This window comes from Gambusia affinis, linkage group LG05, assembly GCF_019740435.1.
Source record: "Gambusia affinis linkage group LG05, SWU_Gaff_1.0, whole genome shotgun sequence".
NCBI classification, from domain to species: Eukaryota; Metazoa; Chordata; class Actinopteri; order Cyprinodontiformes; family Poeciliidae; genus Gambusia; species Gambusia affinis.
In genome coordinates, this window is record NC_057872.1 from 4573539 (window position 1) to 4599138 (window position 25600).

Genomic DNA, 25600 nt, shown 5'->3' on the forward strand with positions numbered 1-25600 from the left:
AAACCTTTTCTATCTGGTTGGCCTCCAGGAGTTCGCTGGGTTCTTTGAGGTTGGGTTTGAACGTTTCCGGCTCCAGCTCGGCTTTGATCGATGTGCCATGCTTGGAGTTCACCTCTTCCTTGGTGGTGATCTACAAACAAACATCTGTTAGCGATCCGTGTGCACTACGAAGCTACTTCCACAGAGCATAGACACTGACTGGGTTCAGTCGCAGCTTCACTACTTGTACTCCATTACAACAGATAACAGTCAGGCTGCATAGAAACGCAGCAATCAACAACTAACTAGCCCCGGGAACAGAAAACCAACTATAGGAGCAGCAGATGTCCCGCTTTAAACTAAAAGAACGATAACAATAAAACCATGCTTTGAAACTAGTTTTACTGCCAGAACCATAGCTATATCGTTTACTAGCATCACACTGTAAACTCAAGAATCTGATGAAGACAGCTGAATGTGCTGCTGCCTCCTTGCAACGCCAGATGATCCGGACCGGTTTGGCAGAACAGAGAGCACAGGCAGAGATGCTGCCTGGGAGATGAGAATGCAAACTGAAGAGGAAATGAACCCAATGAATAATTTGCAACTCTTCAATTTCAGTTTTTTTTTTCCTTCCTAACGAAAAGACCGGTGGCGGGTTATTTATCTTCCTCGATAACAGAGGCCGACTATGGAGCACTTCGCCACCAGCGGCCGGGAACCATCTCCTGTTTCAGCCCCGATTCAAATCCTGCCGTCCTGCTTTGTCTCCGGACAAGATCATTCATCCTGTAAGGGGAGTCTCACTCCGCCCTCTCATCACTGAGACAGACTCTCTTTGTGTCTTTGGTCAGTATTTATGACGTCTACATCCCAACCGTTCAACCCGTTTCAAATGCAATCACTAAACATCGACGTCTACTAACTTATGAACAACTGAATGAACCGCCTGTAACGCTGCGCGTGTCTAAGAGGGGAAGCCTGACACGCACAGATAAGACTGATGTCACGTGAAAACCGCATCATTTCTGCATCAAAGCGATAAACCATTTGAATCTTTCTGCCAGTGTAAATATAATTACAGGGTTCATACACTTCTCGCACTGCACAATTCAAGAACTTTTCAAGCATTTTCAAGGCAAGTTTTCAAACTTTCCCAGCAACAATAAGAACAAAAATTAACTTAAAAAGAAAAAGACTGTTTCAATCCACTATTAATGACATTTGTTGCTGTTATTATTGATATCTTGTGGTAATATTGTACATTCTACAGCAGGAACAAAGTAAAATTAAATCTAACAAAGTTTAATGTTTTGAAATATCTCTCTTACACCTAAAGCTACAAAATCATCTCTAAAGAAAACATTCTAGCAAAGTTTTCTGGCATTTAGCCAACAGAAATAATTTTTATAATTTCAACGGAGCAAAAACAATTTAAGTTTGGTCTGATTTAACTTCAGACAGCGAGAGAGAAAAAAATTAGTACATATTTTTTTGTTATCTTTAAATGTCTGGTTTCAACTGTAAATATTCCATGTTTAAGCTTGTGATCAAGCCTTAGATTGCACTTTATCACCAAATGATGCAGTTTGCATATCAAGCACTTTCAAGGACATTATACAAAAATCAAACACTTTCCATACCTTGAAAACACCTTATTATAATTCAAGCATTTTCAATGAACCCTGTAAGTAATAATCTAAAACTGTTCCCACTACGGCGTCTACTCTCCGCATCTCTATTTTATCTTGTTTTTTTACAACGGATGCCTGGAGCAGGGAGCCTAAAGGAGGCCGTGTGGACTGGGGTGGAAGCTGAGCTGGGCAGAGCAGACAGATAAGCAGGGCTGGTCAGGGCACCTGGAGTCGTTTGCAGAGCGAGCGCAGATCTTCGCTGTTTAGCGCATCGATCCGACGGTGGTACTCCGTCAGAGACACTACCTGGCAGCACAAACACAGGAACAAGTGGAAACATAAAAACTCGACCGCTTTTGTTTGCCGGCCATGTTGGGGAGGGGGAAAGGAAAGGTGAGTCCTGAAAGAGTTAACCAGCAGAAGTAGTGAAGCTCAGTTTGCATACCCAAACTGAAACAGACAGATCGCCTCTGTTAAGAGCTGAGAGAGAAGAAGAGCACTTAGTTGTTTTGCATGTTTGTGCAACGCATTATACCTCACTACTAAAGGTCCTGCAGTTCCATTTAAAAATAAGTGTGTGGGGGGGGAAATAGCACTGATGAGGAAGCAAAGCAGTAAGACCCTGAGTGTGAGAATCCTCTTCATTAACACACAGCAGCTGAGGTCAATGTGATGCAACAAAACCTGCTGGAGCGGTTTGTCAGCAGCAGCCCTGAAATCCAGACTGCTAGGCTACTGAACATGGCTACTGATCCAACAACCAGACAACACCATGGAGAACGTCCAGCCTGCGTGCCCATGAACAATCACACTGCCATAAATACACAAATTACATATTAAAAAAAATTCTCACCACAGGTGGTCGATAGAGCAATATTAGATCATAAAGGGCTGAAAATGTTTAGCTCAGACATCAGTATTTTTTCAGATTTTCCATTCAGGATCATGTTTCAATGAGGTGAGAATAAAGCTCTGAATTGTTTTAATGAACACCTAATATTCAGCTGCTACTACACATCATTTTTGACCACCAGGCTATTAAAGAGCTTTCAGATTGTCCATCTGATTCAGCTTCTCAGATTTATTTTTACCAAATGATAAATATAGATGTGCTTAAGATCTTAGAAGTGCATAAGGACAGCTTTTTGTTTTAACAAACATGTTGCCGTTATACATACATTACATATGAATTACATATTTTGGTAATAAAATATAAGAAAAATATTGTGATGGTTTAGAATGGTCAGAAAGGGGTTAAAACAACCTTTTGTGACACAGACATACAGTCTTAAGAATATGCTCTACTCTGTTGCTACTAAGTAACTTTTTGCTAAAAATGTTTTAAAGTTTTAGTCTACAATACATAATAATTATTGTTACTCTATTTAAAGTTGTTTTATTCCAGTTGAGAAATTAATATTTGACTCAGACAAACAGAAACAATGTCACAAAAAATAAATCTGTAGTTTGGTAAGAGTTGTATATTTTGGACTGAAAGCAAGAGCAAACGAGCCAAGTCAAAAGTCAATGAACAATGGGCTGTGTAATAAGTCGGGGACGTGTTACTACGGGATATTTTAATAGCTTACAGCGAATCACGTTGCCAAGAAGACCAAAACAGAGTCAATACAAACAAGTAGTGAGACAGGAGCGGCTCATCTTCCCATAAAACCGCCGCAAAACCCAACGCGCATATAGACCCAGCAGGCTAAATGTGCGCCGTTAGCACGTTAGCCTAGCGAGCTAACAACAACAACTGACCATAAAGAAATATATGCCGCTAGAGGCTGAGAACATGAAAGAGAGCAGAGACAACATACACAGGTGTACTTAGGAGTCTCCCGTGTCTCTTGGTCCTTCCCCCTCCTAGAGAACATTTCCTGCTCACTGGCTGGTGTTAAAGCTGGACAGTCACATTACACATCCTTTAAGTTTCTCCGTGTCACTCCGAGACTCGCCGAGGGAGTTTGGCAGAAAGCCTGGGAGACTGGTCGACTGAAATAGAAGCTTCCCCCCTCCATGCCCCTCAAAGGGTCGCTGCGATGACTGACTTGCGTGACATCGCCGAGCTCCAATGACGACACTGGACTGGACGGAAACCGGCATCCTATTGGTTAAAAAAGGAACTCGATCACGCCCATCTCACAGCCGACAGAATTTAAAGACACAGCTACACCCCTGCCCCAGAGTGTTTTTAAACTGTCAGGTTGTCTTGTGTGTTAAAATGGGGATTTGAATAAACAATTTCAAGTTTAAAATATACAGCTGGATAAAATAAGCTATGAAAACAACACGTTTTTGCTTCAGGTTGCTAAAACGTCCTGCTTCCGATCCCTATTTATTTATTCAGATGTAATGGATCATGTTGCCTCTGTTTGCCAGAAGTCTACAGACAAACAAATCAGTCCACTTTGTTTCCTACATCATTCATTTTCATTAAAATTTAAATGCAGGGCACAGCCTCTGTCGTCTCAATTTCTCCCTACAATGAATGTACCCCTTGCATTAATCACCGGGTGGAAACATGTCTTGTTTGACTACAGAAGATCCTATCCTACTCAGCACAAAGCAGCACCAAACTGACCTGGACAAGCAAAAATTTCAATCTGCAGCCATCATCATCATCTCTTCCTCCCTAAACAAATTTTGTTCGCAAAGAGGAAGAACCCAAATCAGCGTCACTTTCCCTTCACAGAGCCTTTCATAACCAAAAAAATGCATAAGTAACTCATTGTGGCGTCGGTCATTTGTCATTCAGCAACTGAAGGTGACAAATGCTGACCGACATTTGAGACAATCACACGACATGTGATGGAACTACCATACAGTGACTTGGAGGAATTAAAAAAAGAAATTACACAAACATGCAAAACACTTTGGTTGGAAGCTCAGAGAAGCACATTTCCAAGCAAAGCAAGTGTGAGACATTTTACACAACTTGCAAAGTGATAGAAAGTTGACAGATTTACTACAACTAATAATAATAATAAAAAAAATGCAGTGGTACGAAAACAGAGCAAAAATACAGAAGTAGAATACAAAACAGAGGCTTGACGGTTACAAAATTCAAATGGTGTTCAAACAAGATCTACACGATACATCCACAATATGCACTGTGTAATGAAAGCAAATCAATTATTTAACATTTAACTTAGCATTCAAATGAATAGAGAGCCTAGCACATACAACTTGGGTTTCACAGGATATGGATTAAACCAGCATAGAGCTGTAAACTTAATCCATATCTGTGAGGTTTGATACAACAACAAAAGATGAGGCTCTTGGCCATGTGAGGAAACTTGACCTTACCTCCCACTCCTTCACATTAAGGTCGGTGATGGGCTCATCGTCGGGGGTTTCTGCTGCAACGTTCTTTTTGACCACCATGAACCCGGGTTCTTGTCCCATCCCTTTGACGCCCTCGCCATACATGTCCGGACTCCATTGCATGAAGAACACATACAGGTGCTCCGATCTGAAAACGAAGCACACGGTGAAGGTGTAATCGCTGTAAATACAGAGCTAATTTTAAAAAAGAAAAAGAAAGAAAAAAAACCCGAACCCAGAGACAATTTTAATGTTTAAAGCTGGAAATAAACAGCTGAATGCTATTAATATTTAGCATTGTGACTTAATGAGTTGATTAGAGAAACACTATTAGTTATTTAACAAAGATGAAGCCAAAATTAAACAGCAACGTTCAGAGCATCAAATGCTTCAATAGCAAAGAGAACCACTTTTAGCAAAACACCAACCCTGAGTGTCGGTACACACTGTTGGTGCCGACATGCTGCTTGGTTTCTGCGCATGTCCCAGAAGACTTGAGATTTATTCTGATGCAGATTTCCAATCTTGAGTTATGCTGCCACATTGTTTTCAGAGCTAAAACCAATAGTCTTTCTAGAATTGTTTTGTCATAAGCTGTAACATTTAACATGCTAGCTAAGGTCTGTAGAGTCCAAAAAGGAACTTTCTGTCTTAGCAACCAGGAAAGCACTGATATAAAACTTGCGACCGAAATAGAAATCTGATATTAATGACGGACTATAACTAGATTTGGATTTTTCTGGATGAGTTAATTTAATTTAATTTAATTTCACATGCAAGTATTGATTGATTGCCAATTACCCAAAATGAAGGAAATCAGGGTTGATCTATTGGTTGGTGCACCTTTACCACTATTATCTATAATTTTCTTCATATGGACTTCATGTAAAAGAGTTTGTAACTATTGTGGAATCTGTTGAGTATTTCTGTACACTTAATATTTAATTTCATCTTAACATGAAAAGAAAAACTATATTCTCAGACAAGGGAGGTCAAATACACTGTTCAGATTTTCTCCAACATACAAAAACAAAGAGGACAAATGCAATACTGACTCAACAATCACCACTGATATCAAACACCGACTCCTATTGGTGTAGAAGTTGGAAGAACCCTTCGTCATCCGGAAGGTCCTCAGTGTTCCACTTTTTAAGTCTTACAATTTGGTTCTTAATATGATCTAAGTAAACCACACACAGAGCAGTGGAAAGCTGTGTTCAGGGTCACAGGTGAGCGTGGGCCTTTCAGCTGCCTCTCTCTTCACTCACTAATGACACAACACTAAGAGACACATCTCACAGGTCGCCTCCCATCTAGGTCAAGGCACAGCAGCCTATCTGAATAAACAACGCTGTGAAGGATTGTTGTGGCAATCTGAAAGATTTAGGATCATGTCCCAACACACAGTTGACCTTCTGTAATCAATTATCTGTAAAGACAGTTGAGGAAAAAGGAGCAAGTCAGATTTTAATGTTAGCTCTGATTCGGCCCCTATCTTTGTTTGTTTCACCCCAGAGAAACGTGCATTGCAGCAGATTTGCTGTTATAAAGTGGGGACAAGCAGAGATGAGCTTTACCTTCCAAGTTCATGGAGAAAGATGAAGAGAGGTCAGCGTCTTATAGAAAAAATATACAGGGCTGCTTGATGGAATATGACTTTGTGATCTTTGTAGATTATGACAATGACTATATCTGCTGATATTAACATTTACTTTTCTTGTTGCTCTTCCTTTTCCACTAACGCAATGTCTGCATACCGTTCCTTCAGCGCTCTGATCTGATTGGTCAGATGATCCTTATTGGATGAGAGCATCAAGAACAGCAAATGTGGAGCTAAGTGGCTAAATGTGTTCTCTACAAGCAGAGTTTAACATATGGCAACGGATTTACAATGGCTGCCTACCAAACACTGAGTCTAAGCTATCAAGATTGTGATTCAATATATTGAATGTGCTTTTGGCAAAAGTAATTTCCTAACATGGGATTGGTTGTCCACTGAATACCGACTCAAATCAAATGTTATATTTTTCTGCGCAAGATTACAAAATATGGATTTATTTTGAGACTTTTCACACATCTTTTATGTATACACTATTTATGCCTCTACAAGAAGCACCTGATATCTATTCTGATGACAATTACCAGCCTGAGCAAGAACATGTGTAACTAACTAAACTAGCTTTGACACAGTGCTGTATTACATTAGCTCCAAATCTGGCTTCAATGAATGGCTTTTTAAATGAAAGTAACTTATCAAATTAAGCCATTAGTGCAAGTGGGAATAATTCTTCACATTACGAGGACTCGTGTGGAAGCAGACAGTCACTTATAATGCGTCTCCCTCCTGTGTGAAGAGCTCCAAATGTAATTTCAAGTACTGCTTACTTGGCAGCAGAGCACCAAGACTGGCTGAGGCAACTTGGAAAAACTCAAACACAAAACGACGCCAGGTCCATAGTTTATGTTTAGCATAGCATTCAAATTATGTAGCTTATGATCACATCTGTTAGCATGTTTTAGCCTTAGAAGTAGGCTCAATGAGTTTGTGACATATTAAAAGGGACTTGTGCTGTAGAAAAGGGACAAATCCAAGTGTGGGGTGGCTGCTTTGTGATTTTCTCTAATATTAGCACGAGCAAACGTCTGGGATTTTAAATCCTGGGATTTGAGCCAACACGCATTGGGCTCAGGATTGCTGGGCGTCACACTGACCTCTCCTGTGGAACGGCAAACCAGTACTTGTTTTTCTTGCCCTGCTGGGCGTACTGCTGCATGGAGGCACTGGCGTTGGAAACAAACGTCTTCTTCATGGGCTTCCCCACTCGCAGACACAGGAACTTGTGAGAGCGGTGCTGCGTCCTCTCAGCAGACCCAGTACCTAAACGAGACAAGGACATGAATACAACCTTCAAGCCCGAGCCTATAGTAATATATCCTCCCCTATGCCTCGAAGCTGGTGGTAAAGTGAAGTTAATCTACAATCATATTCAATAAACTAGTGAATGAGTTCAAGTATTGAGAATTCAATATTTAGTTCATAATCAAAGTACCTCCAATGACACTTCAATGAAAATACTCTAACTCCTTTTAATTTTCTCACTTTTTGTCTGGTTTCAACCAGAAACTTTTATTGGGATTTTATATGATGGACTAACTAAATGTATTTGTTAGGTGGAAGGAATAGAAAAAGGCTTTTCAACACTTTTTGTTTTTTACAAATACAAATCTGAAAACCGTGACGTCCAATTATATTCAGCTTTCTTTACTTTAAAAGCCCCAATTACAATCCAATACAAACCAGCCCTTCCTCTATCCTTTACTCTGTTTGCATTAATCTTTGAATGCCATTAATGTAATAGATAGTGTAAATGGAGAACAGAAAGTATCAGAGGCCTTGTCAAAGGTCACAACCCCAGGAGGTTGAAGGGGAGGCCTTGCATTTCTTTAAGATTGATGTGGCCTGGCTTCAAAGTTGACATTTCCTGTGTGGGCTTTGTGAATGCGTTTCCGAATAATGGGCCGCTCAGCGGTGCCCAGACATCTGCGTGGGGATAATCACCAAACAGAATTCTGCCTCTCACATTTTATGCTGCTTCATCATGGAGGGAGAAACCGTTTCAGAATCACAGTAACGCCTAGAACTGCAGCGGAAAGTGGCAGACTGAGACTTTTATAGTTTGCTGCTGTTTGCGGCAACAAATTGGGTTATGTTTCACAGCACAAACACCATAATGTAATTACCGATTATGACTTTGTTCCACACTGTATATCTAATACTTTCCTGAAGTTCTGTAGAGGACGCCCTTCGCTTTTTTCTGACCCATGAAGAAATGTGCTACAGGCAAGACCGAGGGCAAACAAACACTGTGGGATCAGCTGAGTCAATAAGCTACGTGACATTGAAAATATAGACAGCAGTGACTCATTTTCAGGTTTTTTAAAATTAAATATGTGTACATTAAAAGTAAGGCCCAAGTTATTTATTAAGCTTCCGGAAATATTGCTCTAAAGTTAGTTTGTTTGTTGTTTTTTTTTAACCACTTTTAGTCAAAAGGTTCACAGACTTCTCCAACCCACCGACAGTGCTACTTACTGTCTTTTCCTCTCTTTTACTCTCTATTCAATAATTATGACATTTGTTTAGCATAAGTGTTGCGTCAAATCTGGTTTGTTGGCAGTGTGGTGTTTTGAATTTTTCTTTCTATAATAAATATTGTTTAGTGAAGCTCTGGAATAAAATGAACATATTTTTATGCGTTTTGGCCTTTCAACAACACAAAAACTGTTTAGTATCAGTAAAAAATGATTAATAAAAACTTTGACCAAAGTGGACATTTGAGAATTTTTGTGTTTGCGTGTGTACATGGGAAATTGCCAATTTACAGCCATACGCACTATAATCTGCAACAAATAATGCAGCATTATATCCGCATACTTTCTTCCCAATTGATATTGTCTTATTATTTATTAACAAAACTATTCATACATTTAAAAAACTTATTGAAAAAAGTGTATTAAGAATTACAAACAGTTTTAATGTGCTATTTAAAAGTAGTTCAACCTATCTATCTGTTTAATTCCTAAAATGAAAACATATCTGATTAGCTGACACAGGTTTTAGATTTGAACCACACTGCCCCCTATGGGTTTGGGATGTTTAAAACAACGCTCAATGGCAGAACTGTGCAGGTCAATACAGATGAAAACGTTTTGGAAACCAGTCCTGTGAATAAGATATATTTTTTTAATGTGTGGTGGATATATATATATATATGGACATATATATATATATAATTTTTTATTTTTTTTTAAATAAAGACCTGGCTACTTGTGTACAAGGGCTTAGGCCATCACCTTCAAAGGAGGAAGGGAAAAATCAAACCAGATGAATTCTGCCTTGGATTGTGGGATTTACCATTTGTATAAATAGCCATGAAAGCAGCAACAGAAAATGATGCGAGATATAAATAAAAGCAGCCTGAATGCTGCCTCAGACGGCGTTTTGATGTGGGATTTATTCGTTCACAGAGATTCCCCTCTGGGTGCCCTGTGTACGTTTGTGGCATTGTGGCGTTTGATGGGCTTTAGTTTATCGCCTGGGCCACCGCGGCTGGAGATCAAAGCGCTGCAGAAAACCCGTCGTAAGGCCAGGGACGCTTCTGCGATGCCGATAGCAACGGCGAGCGTACCTTTCCCTTTCGTCTTTGTATTCCGATTGCCCGCGCAGAGGCGGAGTGGAAACAGAAAGGTTATCAGGAACCAGAGAGAAGAGGACTTGATTGGCTCACTTTGATTGGGGTAAAAATCTCTTAGGAAGTGTATTTACCCTCAGAGTTCTGTGTGTCGTCCTGTTTCATGGACTCTGCGTTCTCCTTGTCCTCCGTGCCTTGTTGCATAGTGTCCGTTCTGGAGACGTTGGCCTCCTGGTTGGCGTCGGGCTGTTGGCTGGCTGGGACGGAAGTAGTGACTGAGCTTTGGGACCCTGGGCGAGAGACATTGCTGCTGCTGGGCCCCTGGGTCTGGCTAGTGCTGCTGCTGGTGGTGTTGGTGGGTGTGCTTGGTGGCTTCTCTACACTGTGCTGCTTGGGCCCCAGGGAGATCTGGGTGTCATTCACCGTGGCAGTCTCTGGTGGATTGTCCTCTGGTTTCGTGGTGTCTGGCTCCTGCGGTGGGCCAGCCGGGTCGCAGGTGCTCGCCGCCGTGGCGACAGTCTGCACAGACTCCGTTGACGCGCCGGACGATTTGTCCTGGCGAAGGTCCTCGTTGGACGCCTGCTCCTCCTCCCGGATGGGGGACAGCTCTGTCTCGGTGAAGACGTCCTCGGAGATGGAACCCTCGGTGCTGCGCGGGACGGCGCCACCGCCTCCGTTGGGCCCCTGGTCCTTCAGGCGCTGCTCCGCTGGGTCTTTCTGCTGGGATGGGTGTCTTTCAGCTGGCAGAGGCTCCAGGTCACTGACAACAAAAGGCGGAAAAGTGAAATGTTTAAGAGGAACCTTAACACAAATTTGAAGGAGAAGAAGAGCAGACGATGCAAACCGCTCAGCGCGAACAAGAGAAAAATAGGATTTGTTGCGACACAACCAGGATGACGTTCAACGGAGGCGCAACGCCTCTAGGGAGTGTACCTCGGTTTGTAAATAGAAAACACCAGGGGAGACTCAAGACAATGTCCTAAATGAATAAATCCGATAATAGTGACCTTTGAGTCGACTTTTGAAATGATCTGTATTCCGGGAGCAAAAGTAATCACACGATCAAGAAAATGAGCAGATTTTGCTTCAAAAATCTAAAAGTTTTGAAGCAAAGATTTTTGCTTCTAAAATCAAAAATTTTGTAGCAGATTTGAGCAATAATACAGTTTAACATTCATAGGGGTATGTATAATACAATTTATCAACCAGGATTCCACAATTACACTTTTTAATTTTGCTGACTAATATTATGCTCTGAAAAACCCTTCAAATTTATCCACGTTTTGTCACATTACAACCACAAACATCAAAAAATATTTTGGGGGATTTTAGACCAACAAAAACTAGCATATAATTGTAAATCAGAAGGAAAATTCTCTCAACCGTATTTGTATTATTAATCAAAAATGAAATGTATAATATTGAAAGTGACAGAATTTTCACACTTTAATTTTCTTCCTAAACATAAAGCAGACAACAATGAATCACTGGCAGCCAGCAGCCCACCTAAATAACAAACCACACAAAGCAAAAGTATAAATAAATATAAATTAAATAAAAGGGGAGTGTGCACCACATATCAACACAATGAATCTGTGTAACCAGCTGAAATTTTACTGAAATAAAGCTGGGCTGGTCCACTGGTCCACATGATTGTAGGCACATTTCAGACAATTTTCCAGTCGCGTGGCAACTTTTACGATCGGACCGAGTCTCTTGTCTCTACCTAACTCTTGTCTCTTGCCTCCGCAGTTGTGACGTCTCCTTCATTCTCATTTAAGAGTCTTCACACACTTCATAGCTCCACTTGTTGCCCAGCGTCGTGATCAGTAGGACACACGCAGAAGGAAAAGAGGTCAGGCGAGAGAGAAGGACAAACAGAAGACGCAGACGCTGGGTCTCAGCTGGGAGAACAGCTGGACCTGGCACAGAAACCTGCCATTAGCTACACTCAGCCAGCTAAACTCGTCTCTGCCTCTAAGGAAGCTGGCAAACTGCGGCTCATCCTGCCGTGTGCTGTTCCGTCTCTGTCTTCAGAGGCACTGAAACAAACCCAAGATAAAATAAACAAAGAATAAACATTGGAGACCTGTAGAAGGTCCTTGTGCTGCATAATGAGGTGAGAAAGCACACACACTTCATTAACCTTGGCATAATTGCTGTTTCTTCTTCACGTGGGGGGAAAGAATTAAAGAGTGGTGCATTGTGATGCCGTCTGATCCTGGGTGCACCAGAGAGCAACGCTGATTAAAATGAGACAGGAGCTGCGTTTTCATTATGAATGTGTGCAAATCTTTATCAATACTGATGTTGAAAAAACTGCTGATGTTGAAAAAACACAATTTTGTAATTGCGGTTAAATAAGAATTGACATTAAAATCACACGCGAATAAACTTGTTCATGTGATAAGCTGTCAAAAATCATGGCAGTGACGGATGTAAATGCTTACATGATATATAGTCATAACTCAGTCATGGCTCTAGCGCTGATCGTCTTCCAGCCATCAGAGGAGACGTCGGCGTCTTAATAAAACGGTTTAACTACACCACTAAACTACGGGTTGGTGATTTTACAGAGGAGTTATGGATTCAACACGCTGGAATGACACAACTTTTCATGAACTGTGTGATGCTGTGACAGCTCTGTTGGAGCCAGCTGCATGTTGTCTGTAAAAAAATTCCCAAAACAAACCATCATCTTCCTATTACTTCCTGTCGTCGCCTTCGTCGTTTACACCGGTAGTAACATCTGGGTGTTGATCACGTGATTTGTGTGATGCAAAAAACCCCCAAAAAAACCAAAACCAAAACTGTTTCCATTACAGTTTTGCACAATACACTCATTTTCATACGGATAAAAAACCCACATCCTCCTAAAACTTTTTATTGAAAAACGTTTTTTTTTTTGTTGTTGACATTATTTAATTAATTTTGGGAGACGAAGACGTCTCCTCGTCTCGCTGGAGACACATCTGACATCACGCAGCTCATTTCGAGAGTTTAATCATTGCTCTCTCCTGACACAGGTGTGCTGGCACCAGAACGAAGCAGAGGAAATGTTCTTACTCGGGAACCGCCTCTCTGATCTTCGGGTCGGTGATCTCCTTGCAGACGGCGGCCGACTGCACCTCCTCCAGGGGACACATGATGCCGTACTCCTCGCATCCGTGGGCCTGAACGAGCGGATCCATGCGGTGGGGGTCGAACATGATGTTGTTGGGCGTGACCAACAGCACCCCGCTCACCGCGCCCTGGGAAACGGAGAGGTAAACAGATATGAACCGCCTCGAGTAAAAATTCGTCGCCACATGTTGAATTTTAGTGTTAGCGGGTGTTTTGGGGGCCACAGAGCGGAGCAGTCATCCAACCATGCCAAAAACAGAGCCAACAGCCGCTGAGTGGGGCTGGACTGAACGCATGGTCACAGTTTAAAATGCAGAGAAATTACTCACGGTTGTGGCTTTTCATCACCAGTTAACAATTTTTGTTAAATAACAAATGAAGCTACAGTTTGTTTGAAGTCATTGCAGACCTATTAACAGCCATCCCAACCGCATCCAGCTGAAACAAACAGCTGCTGCCAGGCTGCAGACGAGCCGCTCTGAAATTATTCATGGAGCTGGAGTATTGTCTGTCCTGCTCTTCTACAGAAAGGTCTCTTCCTGTCTGAAGCAAATGTTAAATTGAGACAAAATTTTGAAATAAAATACACTGCTCAACACTGGATATCATTTAGCTCTGTTTAGTTTTTAATAACTTACTGCAGAGCAACTTTTTTCCCTATTGGCAGCTCTGATGTTGCTACATAAACATTTAATTTAATTCAACAAATCTGATGAGGCTCAATGTGCACTACTTTCAGCTGAACAGCTGAAAACTAACATTTATAGAGACATTTATTTCTCTATAAATGTCTAAACCCAGTAAGCTTATATTTATGAGAAAGTAAAATAAAGTTTAATGGTTTTAGGAGAGGGATGTCCAAACTTCTTGTTGAACGGGCCAAAATCGTCAAGTCAAAAGGATTACTGCTGGACCAAAAACATAAAATAATAAGAATTATTTTTACTTGCTCCACCATAAACTAAGCTGCAAAACTTTAATTAAACCAATAATCACATTTTTCTTTGGAAATGGATGTGTAAATATTTGCAGATCCAAAAAAATAAAAGGTTTTGAAGGTTTGTCTCCTTAAAGGAAATGGGTCCGCTTTGTAAACTGTTAATTCAGGGTCTCTCGAGACAAATGATCACATTTTGTGTCAAAAAACCCCCCAAAAAACAAAAAAACAATTAGGATCACTTTAATTGAAAAGTAGACACAATAACAAATGTTAGCAACAACAAAGTATTTAATAACTTTAAATATTAAGTAGTTTAATATTTAATTCCTGACATACGAAACGCTGGACGCCAGAGAGATCCAGATGGTGCTGGTAGGAAAATCTCTGGACCACTGAGATATTCAAAGACTCTGTAAATAAAACGCTGTGCAAGCGGGACTGGCCTTTTGAAAGCCTTTCAGTTGTTTTTATTCCTCCTTTTGACAACGTGACAGCTGGATGAAATGTTTGAGCTCCAGCAGACATTTTTAAATCATCACAACATTCAAATCATAGACTTGTTTTTTTTTTTTTCTGCTGTTCCTCATTGTCAAACTAACAACTGAAGGGTTTCTGTATCTTGTTTTCTCCTACATATTATGTTGTTTTTAAGTTATTTAAGTGCCCAAAGGTCTGTATTATCATTATTATTATTATTATTATTGTTATTATTGTTTTCATTCTAAAAAAAAAAAAAAACCAGCTGCTGCCAGGCTGCAGCTGTTTTATGTAAGATTTTAATTTGTCTGCAAAATCTTTGTCCAGATTAAAAATAAAATTCTCCGTCAAGTCCAGCCCCCCGTGCAGGGTGGGGAGGTGCAGTCGTGGGCCGCAAAAAATCAGTCCAGGTGCTGCCAATGACCCCCGAACCACACTTTGGACACCCCTTTTTTAGGAAGTTAAATTGTATATACTTGAACTTTAACATTTTCATTAAAGAATAATGAATCACAACTTAAACCAGACAAACAGGGATAAATATAGAGTGCAAAGCAGCATGATAAGATATTTTGCTGGACAATAAACTCTCCCAGTAGTTATTGCAATAAATGATGACATTGTCTTTTTGAGATCTTTTTAAAGTAATCTATTGATGATGAGAGAATAATAAGTTTGCCTTCTTAAGGCAAATAAACTCTAATTTTGTACAGAGCAATTAACACTGCAACTGGAAGATATTTTAAGTATCCAAAAATAAAACACAACTAAACCCATAAATAAATGGATTATTGTTTCTCTGTAAACAAAATTGCCCTTTAGACATCAGAATGGAAAGTGCTGAGCTCATTTAAATTTATCATGTGATTAACTGATTGCTTACAGTGAACATTAGCAAATCATGTCGGATATTTGAATTATTAGTTCCTTTTACTAGTCAGATGATTCCCAGCTTAACCTTTCAGCTTCCACTGATTCATGTTTAGCTGACCCCCCCTGTGTTGAACACCACAGTGGATGAAATATAAAACACACAGTGCTTCCTACATTGTGGTTTCACATTTTCACCAACAACAGAAGCCACAGTATATTAAGGCTGACTGATGTCTGAATAAAAAGATTTTTCGTCTCTTTAAAGTCTCGACTTCGCTGCTTCTTCTGATCAAAAACTCACTCGGCTCCATGATGGAGCGACTTTCGTTTCGTCCTTAAACATTCTTTGCGGTCTTGTTTGACTATGATAATAAAACATTTACTCTTTAACCTGTGTAACAACTTAGCACTGATTAATGGCTCTAAGCTGTTTCTGTAGTAAGGCTTTAAAATAAGCTCAGATATTAAATGTGTTTAGTGTCTGCAGCTGGCGGCTCCGCAGCTCACTCGCTCTCTTAGTTTAACACCAACAGACCCGCTTTCACCCACTTCCTTTTCATCTAAGGAAGAGGGTGAAAGCGGTTTCTGCAGCTTTTCTGCGCGTCATGCTGCCGGCTGCAGCCGCCCGCCGTTGTCTCACCATGCCGTCGGTGATGTATTTGCAGTTGATCTTGAGGAACTTCTCGGTCAGGGCCTCCTCCTCCTCGGAGGTGGATGAGACCACTCTGGACTGGCGCAGAGCCGAGAACACCGGGGGGTGGACGCCTTCTGGCCTGGGGGGGGCATCAGACTCCTGGAAGCAGAAGGGCAGGTTTATGTTTGAGATCCTCATTAGAGTCAGCAGCATGCTGCATCAGAAGACAGATTACCTTTATAAAAAAAATCATATTATAGAGGAAGTGTTAAAGAAAGTCAGACTTTAAAATAAGAAAATAGATTTCCCGTACATAAAAAAAAAATAAAAAAAATGCTGTGGTTGAAAGTGGGGTAAAAAATAGAGGAAGGAAACAAAAGATATGTTTTTGTAATTTGTTGCACAAATAGAGGCAAAAACTCTTAAAGGAAGAGGAAAATACACACTGCAAAAACACAAAATATTATCAAGTAGTTTTAGTCTAGTTTCTAGAGCAAATATCTATATCTATATTTGAAATTACACAACTAACCAAAAATCAACTTTTCAATAAGATATAGCAGCAATTTTAAAGTATATAGTTTCTTAATACTGATTAAAAAATATACTAGTTCCTCTTAACAGACTATTTAATTTATAACTAGACATTTCCCCAAAACTTTGTTATAAAAAGTTACTTGTAAGTTAGTTTTGTCTTATTTCAAGTGTACTAAGATGTTTGCACTAAATACTAGAGTAAAAACACTTGATAAAATTTTGTATTTTCAGTGGAATTAGTATTTGTTTAATCAATATTAAGACATTTTTTACTTAATTATTTTGCTAAAAAGTTATTTGCACTGGAAACTAGACCAAAAATACTTGGTAAGATTTTGTGTTTTTACAGTGCAGGCACAAATAAAAACCTCTAAATAATTTACAACTAAACAAAGTACAAAACAGATAAATCATGAACTCTGGGAGGAACCCCCCCCTGCATGCCTCGGTTCATTTGATAACACACAGCGTGACTAATTTGCGTCTCATTTGATCAAACTAACGTGTTCGAGTCTCTAAATGTATCACATCTTTTTCTGCACAGACGGACAATCTAGTTAAAGGAAGCCAGCGAAGAGCCAAAAACAATGAGCTTCCTGTGAGGCTTTAACGAGCTAAAAACATTCAGAGAGCGCATTAGCATGCCCTCGAGTCAAGGCTGGACTGCTGGGCTTCGTTTGGACTTATTACGCATGTGTTTAAATCTGGCTGCCCTGCAATAACAAGCTGCAGATGAAACAAACAGCTGTATTATTTATCAACTATAATAAAATAGTATTACTTTAAATAGCTTCAATGAAAAGATGTCGTTTGGAGTGCGAGTACTGCCACCCCCCAGGTCTTCTCAGATGATTCTTTTTGTTGTTTTTGTTAAGGTCTGTGGAATTAGCAGCGTTCAGCCATCTTTGATTCTTTCTAGTCTCTTCGTTGCTATTTTAAATATTTTTGCATTTGTTGGGTTTGTTTTGACTGCTTTGCATCTCTCATGGAGATTTTGTCTCCTCTGGTTCACCTATGCAAAGCTTTGGTCCAGGGGAAACACAGACTTCCTAACCCGCTCTTCACATTTACACCCATTTCTTCCACAACTGTGTTGAGGTTAAATTTAACTAAACTGTACACGTATCTAACTTGGATTTCTGTAGATTGCCATGCATGTGAGGCAGAGACTAAAACTTGCACTCAGAGGAAACTAAGCAAAACTTTTAATTTTGCTTTGACTGCAACATGCCGCAACTTGAGCCATAAGTGGTTGTTTCGACCCGTCAGTTCCAAAAACATAGTTTCTTCTACTGAAGCTTCATTCATAATGCTTCTTAAGAGCATTATGGATAAAATTTAAGATCATGTATCTCCACAGAAATGTACAAACTTCAATCAGACAACTTTTGATACATTTGCACTTACCCATAACTGATGCAAAACAGCTAGCTAGCAAGCAATCCTCTCAAGTCAGAGAATGCAATGAAATGTGAGAACAACTCATCTATTTGCCTGACAGAGTATATAAGAGAGAGAGCTGATTGATCTTTGATGACCACTGGAAACAAGTATTAACATGTTTAAAATGATAGCGGCACAAACATTTTTGTTGCACAAACCAGCACTGGCACCAATTTTGTCTTATTTGAAGAAGGTGTGTGTGTGTGTGGGGGGGATTCACTCTGATCAATTGTAGTTTGTTATTGTAGCATCACAGAATGTGAAAAAGGAATGGAGGTATAGAGTTTTTATACGACATGTATTTAAAAAGCGTTTGAGTGCAGGTATAATACCAAAACCACCTCTTAGACATGAAGACAAAAAGCATTACGAAGCACTGCTGTCACTGCTACCATCTATATCCTATGATAACGCTGCAGACGGTGTGTGTGCTGCCGTGGAAACACAAGGCGTGGCAGGGCAGTGCATCTACCATGGCATTGTTGCCATGCAGTCGACAAACTGACTGATGTCTGTCCACAAGGACACCTGCTGGCATGACTGATTGAACACCGATCGACCGGATGGAGTGTGAATCGGATTGGACAAGAAAAAGGTCTGGATGTAAGATGCAGAACAATGAAATAGAAAGGCAGAAACAGACGATACAGTTGTTACCACAGACAAAGAATACAGGGGAAAAAAAGAGAACAGACAGCAATGAAAAGACATGATTTGCAGAAGGACAGAAGAGAAAAAAAAAAAACACCTCAGGACTGTGAGATCTGTGTAGGAGTTTCCATTTGGGGATTTGGTCATGAAGGACATCAGGGTGTAGAGGAGAGAGGCAGGAGAGAGCTACAGTAGCAGTGAAGAGCTGAAAGAAGACAATCTGAGCATATAATAACTGTCTGCTGTCCTCTTGACATCAACCCCTACGCCTCCCCCTCTCCGTCTCCCAGTGCAGCCGACAAACCGTCTGAAGCTACTAACCCACACCGACACACTGAGCCTAGACGTTGGCGGCCTGGGAAGGCTGAGAGGGCTCGCCCGTGAAAATCCTTCCAGAAGGACAGACTGAAGAAATCTAGAAGAATCAGTTGAGCATTAAAGCAGTAAGAGCAACAATAAAAAAAAAAAATGTGTCTCTGATCAGTCAACTATCCTATTGTTACTGACATTAAGATCAGAGCTCCAACTGCAGAGTTTGAACAGCTCAACGAGCCGCACAGCAGCGCTTCACTTTGAGCTGTGACTCATTCTAATCCAGCCTTGCACTTCTCAAGTTTAACAAAGAAAAGCAGAACAAACTTTGCCACCAGCACACGTGCGACCGCACACCTGCATTTAACCGAGCAACCGCCGGCGTCCAAACATCCTCCCTCACAACAGAAACAGTCTGGGATCCCCTGTCATTAAGTCTAGCACCTCTCAGACAGGGGTGTTATGTGTTGGCAACGAAATAACACCCATCAAACATCCCACAGTGTCCACTTGAGTGGATGGCGAAGGCACACTTTCTGCCAATCAGCTGCGAGCCGTCCACAAGCGATTAACAACCATGAAATTCATCTCAATAAATGACAAAGGGAAGAAAACAAAACTCATCACAGTCAATGGAGCTGGTCTGCTTCTCTTTATTGAAGGATCGGGTCTATGTCAGACCCAGCAAAACTCTGATCCAACCAGAGCCATGTTTGTGTCTCAGATACCAACTTCCCATTTTGCCTGCAAACTGATCAACTATCTGATTAGTCACCAAGAGAGGTGTCCGCATGAATCCCAAGATGTAGAGCAAAGCCTGGTTTGGATCCCTTAGCTATTGAAGAAACTACCGCTGGCTGAAGTTAGTCCGTTAGCCCAACCCGTCCCGTGTGTTACTGGCAAGGAATGATGTGTGTGAAGCATATATTCCTCTGATCCTGCCATGTTTTTTGTGATTACTGAGACAAATTGCCAGCAATTGGTACATTGCAACCTCAACCCAGGAAGTTAGCTCACAGCATATTAGGCCACGTTTCCATTGACAGTATAACTGAGCAAATTAGAATTATGGAAATAAATTTGCATGATAGAAACACGTCAATTGAACAAAAAAGAAAAACTCACATTTTGCAAATAAAAAAATTTTAGCGAAATACACCAACGTTCATATCGACATTGGTGCATTTTGGAAAACTGCAATGGAAGTTCTCGAATCACGTGAGTCATGCCAGCTTGTATACAGCAGCAAGGCACTTATTTGTAGACAAGCTGACCTCCTTGGACAATGTGCAGCTGGCGCCATAAGACCTCTCACAACATTGTTCATCAAAAGTTGACATTATCATTCAATGTGTTGAATCCATTGCCCTTCTGTAAAATAGCCTACTAGAGTTTCCCAAAGCCAGTTAATACGTAGTCGCTCCAACGCCTCAGTAAGACGCTGATGTCTACTCTGATGTCTGATGATGATTGCTAGTGGTGTGGCTGAAACATAAATATATTTCATCTAACCGTTTACATCCGTTGCTACTACAATTTTAATTGACTTTTCCTTTGAGCAAGCTTATTCACATATTTTAATAGCATTTTTTATGTAAAGGAAACGACAAAATTGCAAAACGTTTTGGTAGGAAAATATCAAAGAAGTTTTGATTTTCTGACAGTGTGGACATTTGTAATGGAAAAGACATCATAAATTAACATTCTGTAAAAAAAAAAAAAAAAGATAATAAATGCTTTTTCAAACAGATAAGTAGAACTGCTCCATCAGATCGAGAATTTTTTTTCAAGAAGACAACTTTAAGTGGTTTGTTGTCTGGGTTATGAGCATTGGATTTGGGTTTTCCATTTTGTCACATCAAAATGCAAGATGGTTTGGGCATCTGATTAGGATTTCTTCACGACACCTCAGTTTGGAGGTTTTCTGGTCATGTTCCAAGGGTATATCTAGCTTGAAAAGTCCTTGGGATATTTGATTAGGAGGCGGAGAAGTTTCTCTAGGAGATTGATGTCCATGTTGCCCTACTGGATCCAACATCTCAAATAGGCAGAACCTTGCAGAAAGCTGGATAACTGTGAAAGTTACAATCATCTCTACTGGTATTAAAAGCCTTTCATTGTCACAAACAACTTCTAATTAAGCCTCTCCCCACATAGTGCTAAATACCTAACCAGAGTTCATGGCCTTTGCTAAACAGCAGTTAGTTCCAACAACAGGCTCACGATGCGAGAATATATGTAAATTAACTCTTGTCCCTATATGATTTAAGTGACTGATTTAATCTTTCCAAGTACACCCCAGGGAAGGAGTCCCACTTAATGATTTAAAGTGTAGGCTTGCCACGATTGCTAACAAGCTCAAAGGGAAAAGTGCAGCTCACAGATCAATACAGCTTTAGGCGCCATCGGGCCAAAAATACTTCACATAAGACGCAAATATTGCTTTTCTGTTTTGATCACTCAATATTTGACCAGCGTTTGTCCTGCACAGGCCTCTGGTACCAGCTGAGAAAATATTGGATGCCTCCTGGAAGCCTCTGAGTGGTGCTGAGAGGTGGAATACTGAACTCACCTGCCGCTTTATTACATCCTGCACACTAAGCCCCGTCTAGACAACCAGAGCGGTAAACATGGTAGGGGGGGTGGGGTGAAAAGGAAAAGCACAAAGAGGGAGATAAACTAAAACTCAGTCAAGGTAAACAATCCTCTATTTCTTCTTGGAAAGAAAAGGTTTAATTTTATAACGTCTTTGCATGGCAGTAATGCACTTTTGATTTAAATTATTTATTTATTTTTTAGCTCCGTCACGGAAGAACCGTGACTCCAGTAATGTTTATTATTTCTTTCACAATTGGCAAATGTATGATGTTTTCATTATGTCAATCACTTTAAACTGTCCTGTTGCTGAAATGTGCTGTACAAATAAGCTTGAATTATGTGGACTCTTTCCAATAAACAACTGTCTTCCTGATCCTGTTTTTCATTAATATTCTCTAACAAAACTCTTCACAGAACGGCTGGATTTGTAGAATTTACATTAGACACAAATGGACTTCTATTTGCATTGGATTTTATAAAAAATGTATCAGAGTAACAGAGGGGTTAAATCCAAATGTACGCCACTATGTTCAGTTTTCACTTATAAACATAATTTTAAAACTGCATATCTTTTTCCTTACAGGTCAGATATGTCTAGCTAATGGAACATATTGAGAAAATGTACTGCTGCTGCATCCCATGCTATTATTATTAAGAGTGCACTAATAATTTTAGGGAATTGGCAATCGGTCAATACTTACATGGGAAAAAAGTTTAAATATGAAAGAAGACTATAGAAACAATTAAATAATTAAATTATTTTAGTAGTTTGGACACCATTGCTCAATCAGGGTTTCCCCCAGAAAACTTGTCAATCCTGGTGTTCAGGGCGCCGAGGTGGTCCACCGTGTTTTTGTATTAAAAGATGCCAAGTAGACAGGAAATGTAAAAATATTACTGGATAATTACATGTTACTGGGAAACATTGCCAGTGACAGCCTACTTAAACTTACAACTAGTCTTGAAAACAACAAATCAAAAAGTACAATTAAAATGAATATCAATTATTTGCACTTCTGTTTAATCCACATTAAGTCAACGGCTCCATAAGGTCCTCCAGGGCTACATAAATGCGAATATTTTAACACAGATCACAATCCACTGCACTGCGAGCAAAGATGCTTAACATATGGGAGATTTAATTTAGTGCTGCTAATGTGGCTTTTGTAGCTTTTCCATTTTGCGCCACAGAAACTGTTTTAGTTGCTCGAGTTTATGAGGCGAGTTTGTCAGATCGCTGCGCAATCTGACAAACTCAGGTCAGCCTGTGTCCAGTTTTAGTGAAAGGAGGCGTGCTTGAGCTGCGCTGAGGTAAACTTCAGAGATCAAGCAGCGACAGCGCACCAGGCAATGTGCAGAGACACCAGCTGTGTGATTGGCCCTTTAAATGCATCAACTATAAATCTATATTTTAGGAATAAATCTGCTCCGCCAGAAACGCTCAGAGCAACAGAGACGCTTACAAAAACACTACAACAACAACAAAAAAACAACTAAATGCATTTGTATCAATTTATTTTTAAATTATTTTCCTAAAAACAAAAACAAGCAATGCTTGGAAAAAAATTGGAATAGGTAGGTCAGGCTTTTTAAAGATTGGTGATGGAAGAGAATACTGCAATCGGTGCAACCCTAGTTTTAATTATGTAATAATCATGCTGCCAATTACAAGCTAATTTACAGCTTTAATGCTATGAATATTCAGTCAAACTGGAAGAAAGGGAGATTTATGCCTATGTGTTGTGTCTGAATTTCAGATGGATTAGTTAAATCACAAAATACAGTATCCTGAATTAACAATCTAAAAGTTTTTCTTTGCTATTGAACCAACCAGTGTAGTTTTTGTACACTCAGAGAATGAATAAACTAAGGAACTACAAATGGATGGTAAGGTCCTCTGGTTTGCATATGAAAACTCCTCTGGGTTTTATTTATGAGGTGAGCCACATCCTATCACAAACCTCTGAGAGGTGTACTTGGAAGATAACATTGTTAGTTGACACTTGTTGAAGATGTCAACAAACTATAAAGCAACATAATTTCAGATTTACACAAACACGTTTTCCTTGAACCACATTTACAACTGGGAGGGAAAAATAACTGAGCACTGTGTGGCTTTTGTCCTAACAAAAGTTTGCAAGGAAAAATTCTAGAAAATTAGAGTAAAAAGAAACATTTCATTTGCCTTTTGTTACATTTTTTGTAGCACTAAAAGCCTGCAGGTGCCACCCAGCTTTGACCTTGACAGTAAAACACCCAAAAACCAATCCACAGCTCCCTCCAGTGGGAATGGGATTGTATTGCAGGAGATGAAGACGTACTAAATGATTGTCATTAAGGTTTGTCAGGCTGCAGCTCTGATCTTGTGCTATTCACCTACCTGGCATTTTGTGCATGTGATGTTCCTACATTGAATACATTCCAACATTTTAAAAAAGTGATATACAGGTGATCTAAACTAGTTCTGATTCATTCACAATTATTTTTAAACCATGACCCGGAAGAGAGGAAAGAAGGAGGCACAGAGGGAGATAGACGTGGTGCCAAAAGAGGAAGCAGCGGAAAAGATCTCAGTAGTAGCTGCACCACCAGGGTGCGTGGGCACGAGTGTCAGCATGAGCACAAGGAAGGTCCAGAGAGTACCAACAGGACGCGGGCACTCACACAGATGACCATAGAGAGGGACGGGGCCAGAGAGAGTCGGCTGCCAAATAATCCGACGGCAGCAGGGCGGTCAACCCAGAGTCAGCCAGCTACTCACGCACGCGAACATGTAAACACACAGAACCAGACAGGCAACCAACCAATGGTCCGTGCCGTCAAGACGGGCCACAATTCCCTGCCAACAGGCAAAGTCTTGCCAGGAAGGCACTTAAAGGCCTTCTGAACCGTCTTTACACTCCTTCAGAGAGACCCAGAACAATAAAAGTTGACAAGAAAAACTCTTTGTTTAGAAAGAAGCTGCCTTTTTTACCAACATGAGTACCTCAGAGCTACATAAGCTACGAAACGCTTGCCCAGACCTGCTGTACAACAAACTGACACTGAACAGGGTAGATGAAGTTCTCTGGGAACGCTCTGCAACAAGATAAAAGTATTTTGTTGTACATATTGCTGAATGTGTTCTTCTTTGCCTCTTCTATCTGGGAGAAAGTGTTCGGTAGAGTTAACAAATTTAGGTTTGTTCAAACTTATGCTGCTTGTTCCTGTCAGATTTGAACAGAAAGAAGTACAATGTGGATTAACCACAAGGTAGCCACATGGTTGTTGTGGTGGAAGTATTTGAACTGTATCGTCCGATACTGAACATCGGATATCTGTATCGGTATTGGAAGTGGAAAAAGTGAATCAGTGCATACCTATGAAGCTGTGGAAGAAAACATAACTGACTTGAGTCTGGGGTGAAAATTCATCATCTACCAGGACGACAACATCAGCACACAACCAGAGTTACCATGGAATCGTTTAGATCAAAGCAAACTTCCAATCATAAATCAAACTTGGACTTGAAATTTACCGTTGACAGTGTGATCCATCCAGTGTGACTGAACGGTTTAGATGTGCAAAGCTAGTAGAGACAAACCCCAAAAGACTTGCAGCTGCGGTTGCATCAAAAGCTGGTTTTACAAACTATTGAATCAGAGGAGCTGAATAAACCTGCCTGCCACACTACTGAGACTTACCTGTAAGAAATATTGTAAACGACTTTATCCTGGTTCATCATGTCAAATCCCTGCAGATTACATCAACGACTGTGGTAGAAATGTGACAAGATGTGAAAAAATTCAATAGGTATGAAAAGTCCTCACAGAAACAGCTCAGATTATTTTCAGTTACTTTCATAGCTAACGGGATTTTTAAAGCGCTTGTAATAGTCTTC

General features: G+C 40.3%; 1 protein-coding gene across 5 annotated transcripts in view; it reads right to left on the reverse strand.

Annotated features, from left to right (window-relative positions):
• oxr1a (oxidation resistance 1a) overlaps positions 1-25600 on the reverse strand; it is a 171335-nt gene that overhangs the window by 6494 nt on the left and 139241 nt on the right. For 3 of the 5 annotated variants that reach the window (XM_044117133.1, XM_044117131.1, XM_044117134.1), the window contains 7 exons: positions 16186-16338; positions 13199-13383; positions 10267-10892; positions 7653-7818; positions 4923-5088; positions 1839-1919; positions 5-130 (listed from right to left, as the gene is read on the reverse strand). In XM_044117133.1, coding sequence (XP_043973068.1) covers positions 5-130; positions 1839-1919; positions 4923-5088; positions 7653-7818; positions 10267-10892; positions 13199-13383; positions 16186-16338 — 1503 coding nt within the window. Of the gene's footprint in view, positions 1-4; positions 131-1838; positions 1920-3433; positions 4582-4922; positions 5089-7652; positions 7819-10266; positions 10893-13198; positions 13384-16185; positions 16339-25600 lie in introns of those variants that run through there. The other 2 variants (XM_044117132.1, XM_044117135.1) reach the window with 2 other exon arrangements.